At 38.0% G+C, this 9,737-nt stretch overlaps 1 protein-coding gene across 1 annotated transcript in view; it reads right to left on the bottom strand.

The window, feature by feature from the left end:
* Nucleotides 1-974: 974 nt before the first annotated feature.
* KLHL1 (kelch like family member 1) overlaps nucleotides 975-9,737 on the bottom strand; it is a 427,542-nt gene continuing 418,779 nt past the window's right edge. The window contains exons 10-11 of the mRNA XM_034758372.1: nucleotides 7,548-7,719; nucleotides 975-3,262 (exon numbers count right to left, since the gene is read on the bottom strand). Of these exons, the coding sequence (XP_034614263.1) occupies nucleotides 3,203-3,262; nucleotides 7,548-7,719 (232 nt within the window). The 3' untranslated portion in view covers nucleotides 975-3,202. The remainder of the gene's footprint in view (nucleotides 3,263-7,547; nucleotides 7,720-9,737) is intronic.

Here is a 9,737-nt window from a genome sequence, read left to right as displayed (position 1 = left end):
CCTTTAATCTACATTGTATATGGATCTGTACAAGTATAAATATAATGAAGATAGATCAAGAATCACAGTCTTCCACCTTTGTTGTAAGTAAGGAACAGTGGAGAAAGCTTGAAATTTTGGATGAGAGAATAGTTATCCAAGTAGAGAAAGTACAGAGAGATTACAAAAGATAAAATAATGGAAAAAATAAAGAGGGAATGTACAAAAGGGTATGAGAAAATCATGGATAAAAATGAGCAAAGCAGAGTTACAATACAAACCTCAACATATCTGGAGTAACTGTATGGTAATTCTTTTCTGAAGGTTAATATCCAGGGGTGCTATTCATATTTCAATTCTATACTGCATATAAAGTACTTTGGGGGAAATTGTGGAGGTTGAATTTAAAAGATCTTTGCAAGATCATTTGTTTGTCTCTACAGGTGCACTTGGAAATTTTATTTATTTTTAGCTTCCAAGTTGTGTTTTTAAAAATCTCATTATTTTGGTTTTAAAAGCACATATTTAGGTGTACAGTATGCAGATTTTAATATGACAAAAATTCTGTTTTAATAATATTTTATCTACTACTAGCAGAAAAAGGAACCTTTTAAAAAAGAAAAATGTATACATTATTAAATATTTTACTTTCTTATTTTACTTGGTTGTTCCCTGTCTTCCCTTCAAATAGCCATGTCATCGGTTAAGTAGATGTTACAACAAGTTAAATGATCCACTTAAGGGGAACTGAGATATTATTATTATTCAAAACCTCATTTAAGATCTCAAATTATTGAGGATGGAATTTACTCCTGTACCAAGGGTCAGCAAGGTGTTATATACCACTTAAATCCTACCTAAACCCTAAAAGTAGGGCTTAATTGTGATTTAGGTAATCTACTGGCCCTGAGATGGCCCTGTTCACTTTAACTTGCTAGTGAGTTATCTGTTCCTATGACTAGTAAAACAGAAGGAAACTGCTTGCAGTTGGTGTACACTTGGTAGCTGAGCTGTAACATTTTTAATATTTATATAAATTTCCATTCAAATAATGGTAGGATTTACTGTTTATATAGCTATGTCATACTGCAACTTTCACCACTGTTGGCTGAAAAATGAAAGAAGTGTACAGAAGAAAAAAGTTGGAATATATCAACTCTTTTTTGGATGGGGAAAAGAGTGGGAAGACACCAGACCATCACTTTTTCCCCACTGTAAGGCCCAGTTAATGGTGGAACCCTCTGGTAGTACAATCACATAAAAAAACATGGGTTTATTCCTAAATTCAGACTGTAGGATTCTAGTTTTATATTGCCCTTAAAGATTGCTTGGCTGGACTGCTACAGAGACTAATTGTAATTCAAGAGCCAAATGTTTGTGTGGAGCTTACACTCAGACATTTGCAACTGCCTTCACACTAGCACAGAGAAGAGCACAAAGATCAAACCCGCATCTATGCCTTGATATGAAAGTTGGTTCATGCTATCACATACTCAGGAAACAGGTCAGGTCATTCAATGATAGAGTGACATTATCTCTGCTGGTCCTTACCATTAAAAGGACATGTCTTCAAACCATATGTCACTAAGACTAATTTATATTCTTATCAACCCAAGTGGTCTCAAAGGTTTCCATTCTGATCAAATACTAAAAAGTCTTGTCTTCAGCCAGAATTACCTTCAAAACAGCTAAAGGCAAACCAGTTCAGAATAATTCTGAACTGTTACGAACTGAGTGACTTCTGTAATTGAACTACAAACTTTTTTCCTAATAGATCTGCATTGGTTCAGAGAAAAAGATTGTTTTCTACCAGTAGGCCCATTCCTCACAATTCATGTGCCTCCTTGAATGATGTGATCTCTGGGATCCTCACTCTCCATTAGGTGTTAAACTGATTCAACTGAGCAATTAGAAAATACGAAACTCAGCACTATTGCTGACTGAAAAGCATGATACAGCTTTATTACTGTAATTGATAAACTTTAACAGGAAGCACACAAGGGTCTAGTATATTTTCTATACAGAATTGGTTAGCTCATGATGGTCTAATATTGTCTTATTCTACTTGCATACATTTCTAATCCATCCCTTACTTGCAATAACTTTCAGTAATAAAATGGAAGGGTTTTATGGCATCTAGAATAAGGTCAAGTTGAGTGTGTGGTTTTGAAAAAAAAGAAAATGTAATGACATTTTTATCCCTCTTGTCTATCTGCAATGAGGCTTCTGTCAAACTTAGCCAAAAGAAATTTCCATTGCCGAGTCATGTTTCATCTGTTAAATGATGTAATAAAATAGAAGTAGCTGTCTTCCAGGGGCTTCTACATGCAGAAGATGAATAAAACATTTAATGTGACCAAAACCCACATGCTTGATTTGAATACAAGATTAAGGTAGATTTATGAGACAGGTCCTTGGACTCATATTTTTTGCAACAAAGTCCCAATGGGTCTAAAAAGCTTGCTCTTATTTCTGAATTGAGTTTGTGCTAATTCTCAGGATATGATTTCAGGGCAACCTCTGATTCCCAACTCTGACAGGGAGGGACAGTCCAAAGTTACTGAAACAAGCATTGTGTTGTTTTAATTTTTTCATTTACTTTCCCTCAGACTCTAGAGAAGCAGCTTAATCATTTTGAATGAGTAAGAGTGCTGAAATATTCAGACCTTTCAACCTTTCCTCTTTATTTTAATAAGAACTGATTCCCTCTCCTTGTCTAAACATATGTCTAAATGGCAAATCCATGATCCCTTTGAAGATAAGATTTTGACAAAAGAACATCACATTATGTCTACTTTTCCTTTTAATAAAACAAAAGTTGAAAAAGTAACTGAATGTGCTGTGATGATTCCACAGTCAAACCTATTTGTTTCATGAAACCTCTTCTCATATCCCTTCTGCTCCTTATGAAGAGCTAGCCCTGGGTGCTTCCAATTATCAGCTCTGCAGTACATATTCTCAAGAACAGTACCTGAACTTACTGCAGTATGTTTATACATTTGCTCCTACAACAGACTGATTTGTTCTTGTTCATTGACTGAACAGTTTCTAATGACTGGACAGGGCATAAATCCTTAATCTTTCCCATTTTCAAATTTCCTCAACTTTGTGATCAGAGTATTCACTATGAAAATCCTTTTTTTCCACAAAGTTATCATTCTTATTGTCTGATAGAAAAATAAACATTTCACAGTCAGTAAAATCCAAAGCAGTGCTGACAGAGTCACGGTTGCTTGATGACTATGATGCAGGCACCAGCTCTTCCAATATTTAGGGAAGCCATCTGCATAAAAAAAAAGATGTAAATTAACAGAAAATCACACAAGAAATGGCAGAAGTATTGTGGCACATATTATTCAGGAACTGTCAACATTAATAGCAGCTGAACTACCAAAAGTATACAAAACACACTGATATCGTAGTACTGTAATTTTCAAACTACTTGCTTTTATCATACAGTACTCAGTTAAAGGTATAAGGAGGATAGGGAGGCAGTATGTTTTTACAATTAGGCACTAGACTGTGACTCAAGAGGTCTGGGTTTGATTCTTGGCTTTGCCATTTATTCTCTATGTGATTTGGGGCAAGTTTTTGTCTGTTTTGTTGTAAATTCTTTGGAGTAGGGATTATTTCTTATCTGTACATTGTACAGAGCCCCAAATCTCAGCTGGGAGCTATAGGTCCTACTATAATACAAATAATTAATTTAAAAAAAACTAGCATTTTGGGTTTAGAGCAGGGGTTGGCAACCTCTGGCATGCAGCTCGCCAGGGTAAGCACCCTGGTGGGCTGGGCCAGTTTGTTTACCTGTTGTGTCAGCAGGTTCGGCCGATTGCGGCTCCCACTGGCCGCGGTTCGCTGCTCCAGGCCAATGGGGATGGCAGAAAGCGGCTCAGGCGAGGGATGTGCTGGCCGCGGCTTCCCATCGCCCCCATTGGCCTAGGACAGCGAACCGCAGCCAGTGGGAGCCGTGATCGGCTGAACCTGCCGACGTGGCAGGTAAACAAACTTGCCGGGCCTGCCAGCATGCTTACCCTGGCGAGCTGCGTGCCAGAGGTTGCCGACCACTGTTTTAGGGGATAGCTCCCTTCCTGATTACTTTTGATTAACTGCTTTTCTCTTATTCTTGCATAGTATATAAAATATTTCATGAAATATTTTCCACGGAACTGACTTGCTTTCTATAGTTTTTGAAAGACATTTAACACAGTGTAGCAATGTTTACATTTCCCCACAGCTATCACAAACTGGTAACTGCAATACCAGTGTCCATTTATACTTAGGATAAAAAGTGATTGGGCTACTGCTGTGGTATTTGCAAAAGTTACGTTTTAATGGCAATAACTGCCAGATACAGTGATGACTCATAGCTTCTGCCACTATGTGTTTGCCACAAATTCTTGTAATAACACTATTTTGTCTCAATGATTTAAAAGTTGTGGTATTTTAAGGCAACACTTCAGAGTCCACTTGAGGTGTTGTTCTGCCAGCTAAATTTATGTAACATACAAACCCCAACATCAGGAGTAGTCCGTGATGGAATATGGGGCTATGCAATATGAGTTAGATGGCAGAAGCAGCTTTACGACTAAATAGACAAACAGCGGGAGAAAAGAAATATTTTACAGATGAGGAACTGAGGTACAGTAAGAATAAGTAATTTGCCCAGGGTCACACAGGAAGTATGTCACAGCCTAGAATTAAAGACAGACCTTTTGACTCTTAGTCCAGCACCTCAACAGAAAGACCATATTTTTTGAACATGCACTTTTGGTCAGTCTCTGACACCAGAATTTTAAGGGACAATAATTACCAGGAAAGATATGACACTATGTTCACTCTGATGGAACAAAACAATAGATTCCAAGGCCAGATGGGACCATTGTGATTATCTAGACTGACCTCCTGTATAACACAGGCCAAATGATAAGAACTACAGATGAAGGGCAGAACTGAAAAGTGAGGAGTGGAAAATACTTCATGAGACTTTTAAATTATATTTAAAATCTAAAATCATTATTTAAATACATGTTAATAAGCATCCTGGCACCCACAAGGTACTGAGAAAGCTAAAAGATTACACTGTAGCATGGGTAAGGGAAATTACCTTTTGCATGATTTTCCATAATGTTACTACTGTATATAACCAAACTATTACAATTTTAATCTTGGGAACCATTGGTGTTATCACTACTTCTCCCTGAACGAACAATGAAGAGCATTCTTATATATATAGTGCACTATATATATTCCACTTATGCCAGTGTAGAGTTCAGAACTATTATAAGTTTTCAAAGGCCACTAAGGGTGAAATTGAAGGATGAGACGCAAACCACAAAAAAAGACCAGAATGTTAAAAGCTGAGATGCTGATACAGGCCAAAATCTCATCCTTCCTTAAGGAAATATGCTTTGTACTGGGGCCTAGAATAGAATTGTGGAGCCTTAAAATTCCACCTCTCCTGCAAGATGAATTCCAATGAATAGCATTGACTTCCTATAGTAAAATCTCCCTTCTTGTGGGGCTGGTGGAACAATAAGGTTCCAGAATAACACAGATAACATGTGGCTCCAGAAATCCTTCCTACAGCCTGGATCCAGGATATGAAAAGCTGCCACTCAGTCATTCTGTGGTTGCTTTTGCAGCATTTGTGCTGTAGTAGGAAGTGTTACCTAATGTGTACTTCATGGCCATGCTACATGCAAAATGGCTGAAGGCAGGATTTTTCCTTCAGACTTTAAGACATGTTATGACAAATCAAAACAATATGCAATTCAGAGACAGTGCTGATTCACGTTTTTTTTTATAAAAACATAGTAAAGTCTATTCTCACCTCATTAATCAGGGACCAGATTCTACCGCTTTTCCTCATGTCTATTATACTTGGCAAGTAATCCCATTCAATGGAAAGATACTACACAGGATGAGGAAAGGGGGTAGAATTAAGTCCTAATGGATTTATGCCTGGCATTCCCAAGAGGATTAGTGGGAAGTACACACATTAATCTTGTATCCATCAATGGGAGAATAAAAAGCATTTGATATTTAATGTTGCTTGTTGACAATAAGATTTATTTTTAATTACACTAAAGCACAACAAAATCCTGAAGTATATAGTTCAATACTTGTTTTATAATCTTTTAAAATCCAAAGTTAAAGAAAATTTCACTTTAATAAAAGCAGTTGTCTGTGCACTGATATATGCACAGGCGCACATATTTATCAGATTACTAGACTGTGCGATACTTTGCTCATGCTTTCCATAGCAACTTGTGAAGGGGACTTTTAATCAGGAAAAAGAATTCCCAAGATAACTATATCAACGTTCACATAAATTCATTGTCCTCTGGGTGAAATTAACCCACAGTGCTGAGGGCTGAAGCAAGACTTCTACAGTATCTGATTCATTTGGTGAGGCTGCATGAGGTGGAGGATGAGAACAGTTGCTAAGCCTTCCATATTCTGGGTACTGTGGAGAAAGTCTCCAGTCTGATCCCAAGCAGGCAGGAGTCAGATGTGTAAAAGTCAGGGTTACTAGTTTCAAAACCATGTGGCTCCAGTGTTCCTAACTTGATTCCTGCTTCCTATGCAAGTATAATATGGCTATAGCTTGCTATTTCAACCCTTGAACAGAATTCGTTGCTGTAGAAGGGTGGGGCTGCAACGGCATGGCCTGTGGAAGATTAGGTGGTTCATTCATTGTTCTAGCACTATCATAATGTCTACTCCAGAAAAACCTAAAAATCAGAAAGCTTTCTTATTACTGAATTCTACAAAACCCAGTTGCTCATGCTTTTTTATGGGGACTGGCATACCTTTATGCCTTTTAGAAAAAAAATGTTTTTGCATGGGCCTGTCATATCACAGGATGCATAATCAATAAATCATACACTTGTGTTTTCATTAGCAATAAGTGATGACACAAAGAGACAGAGTAGTAAGAAACAGAACTTTTCCAAAATATACTAGGAAGCCATTGCTATGTGTCTCCAAAATATTCCAGGGATTCCTAAACCACGCCAATCTATGTTTCTTTTGCCATCAACTTAGTTCCACCCATCATACCACAGCTGTATATTCCACATTTCAAGTCACATTTTTTATATTTCAGCATTCAGCATATTTCATAGTGTCCATTAAATGAAGGCAATGGAAGGAGAGAGTGAATAGAAAACTCTACATGGTAAACAAAGGAAACAAACTGCTTTCCCAGCAAGAAATCTGCATGGCATATTTGTCACCAAACAAAACACCAGTGCCACTTTTGACAACTACAGATTCAGTTTCAACCAGTATACTGAAAATTCAGGATGAAAATAGCATTTCAATTGAAAATCAGACAGATTAAAAACTTTATTAAAAGCATAGCTAGATAATATTTTTAGCAACAAGTTTATCTGTCTCTTCTTGATTTCGAAGGAGACACATTTGTCTTTTGTTTCTTCTGGGGAAACTCGTATCATAATAGTTGTTGAAATATTAGGAATAATTTTACAGCTATGGCAGTGTCAGCTACTTACTAATGTTAATTCATTGTGAAAAAATAAATAAAACAAGTTTATAAGTACCTGCGTCCATTCATTAGTTTGAGGGTCATATGATTCCATAGTGTTCAGGTATGTCTGGCCATCATATCCACCCACTGCATATAATTTATCACCAAGAAGACAGACACCAACTGCATCTCGAGGCATACTCAACGGAGCCACCATTGTCCAAGTATCAGTTTTTGGATCATATCTGAACAAGAAGAAAGGAAGATGCAAACTTAATGAAAATCTAGGTATTAGCTCATGTCCACCTTTACAAAAAATCTGCCCTTCTTAAAAGACTTGTTTACAAGCATCTTATCATAAACAATCTTTTCAACAGCAGAAAAAAAAGAATTATGTGCTAGATTCTGAAACTTTTATGTTGAATGGCAATTTATTCTGTGATTAGTCCCTTGGAGATATGGAGAGATGAATGGACTATTTACAGAGTAAGTTGCTGTTTAACATGACTATGACTAAGAATGGTAGAATCTGGCCCTATGTAAAAAAACCCAAACTAGTTAAACTGTTCTTCTATAGTATAATGGAAACTACTTTTCCTAAAATTAGATTGAACTCTACAGTAACTTCACTGAAACCTGTCTCAGAAGTCGAGATGTTTCATGCTGTATTGTGCCACTGTTACTCATGTTAAGTAGCACTACTCTGAAAGAAAGAAAGACGATTGATCTAATGTAAAAAAAAAAAAAGTAGTCTCTATCCCAGTGTAATATGACTGGGTTCAATGATCAAAAGTACTTAAGAATTTAGAAGCCTAAGTCCAACCAAAAGTCAATAAGGGCTAGGTTCATAATAAGTCACTTAGACATATATTCACAAAGATACTTAGGTGTTGTGATGCTTTTATCCTTTAGGTCCCTAGAAAATCACAGAAACACAGTGATTCACAGAGCCTGGGTTAGGTTCCTATGCTCCCCTATACAATGAGTGGGATTCACAAAAAACAGCACACTAGGTGGGGAGTCAGCTATATAGCCAATTGGCAATGTAGGGGAGAGGCATGTATCATAAGCCCTGCTCCTCTCATGGAGATAATCACCTGAGCCTGGGCTGCAGGGAGGTGCCTGACTCTGTTTGTGATCCACAACCATGAACCCTCTTTGGAGTTAGGCACCTAAGGCAATTTTTGCAAGAAGTCAGGGGACAGAGGTTGGGAAGATGAGAAGGAGGACCACATATCAGTGTTAGACCGTGGTTCGGGTAGTCATTAGGGATGCAGAAGACACCCCTCCACACACACACTGTTGAGGAGACATGATTTAGACAAGGATCTACCACTCTAAGGTGAGTGCTCTAACAATTGGGCTTTGGAATATTGTAATGTGGGGCTCCCTCGATCTCTCCTGTTGAAGACATTGCACTCTGGAGAAATATTTAAAGAGTCATTTTGGCCAGAGAGAAAGACAGAGAGCAACCAACCATAAGAATGAATACCCAGGATCCTGTCCTCCTTCTCCAATGACTCTTTAATTATTGATCCAAAGGAAAACACCTTCAACAGAAAAGTTGGAGGGGGCCTCATAATAAAATATCCCATAGCCCAGTAGATAGAGCACACACGTGAAAGGTGGCAGAGCCCTGTTCAAATCCCTTAATCTCATCAGGCAGAGGAGAACTTGAACTGGATCTCCCATATGCCAGGTGACTTCCCTAACTACTGGGCTAGATGTTATGAGAGAGAGAGCCGCTGCCACCACCCTGTTTTGTGTGAACTCACCTGAGAGATCCAATCCAGTAGGCAGCCTCTGAGTATGCCTACTGGATTGGGTCCCACATGCAAGTTAGGCAGCCTATTTTTACCTGACTTGAGAATCATTGTGAAGCTTAGGTGGGAGATAGGTGTCTGGACTCCTAAAGTGGGGCAGCCGTGCACATGCCCAGAGACAGACACACATGCACCTAGGGCACTTTTTATTGAAAAAAATCTTAGGTGCGGTATGAGTTTAGACACCTACAGAGTTCAGTGGGAGTTTTTGAATTGCAGTAGTGCCTAAATCTGGGACTCAGGCACCTAAGCACAGACTTAAGTGCCTAAAAACTTTTTTGAATTTAGGCCTTGGGCACTTCTGAAAAAAGTTATCCACTTTTATTATCTATGCCATTACTTTAATTGGGCTAGATGTTTCTTCCATTTGCCTTTAGTTTGCTATGACAGACATTCTGGCACAGACTGCTAACGCCTGCTTTAATCAAATCTCCATTTTC

The sequence above is a fragment of the Trachemys scripta genome, chromosome 1 (assembly GCF_013100865.1).
Source record: "Trachemys scripta elegans isolate TJP31775 chromosome 1, CAS_Tse_1.0, whole genome shotgun sequence".
Taxonomy (NCBI): Eukaryota; Metazoa; Chordata; order Testudines; family Emydidae; genus Trachemys; species Trachemys scripta.
The sequence above is the reverse complement of the archived record's forward strand: the minus strand, read 5'-3'. Positions and strand labels throughout refer to the sequence as shown.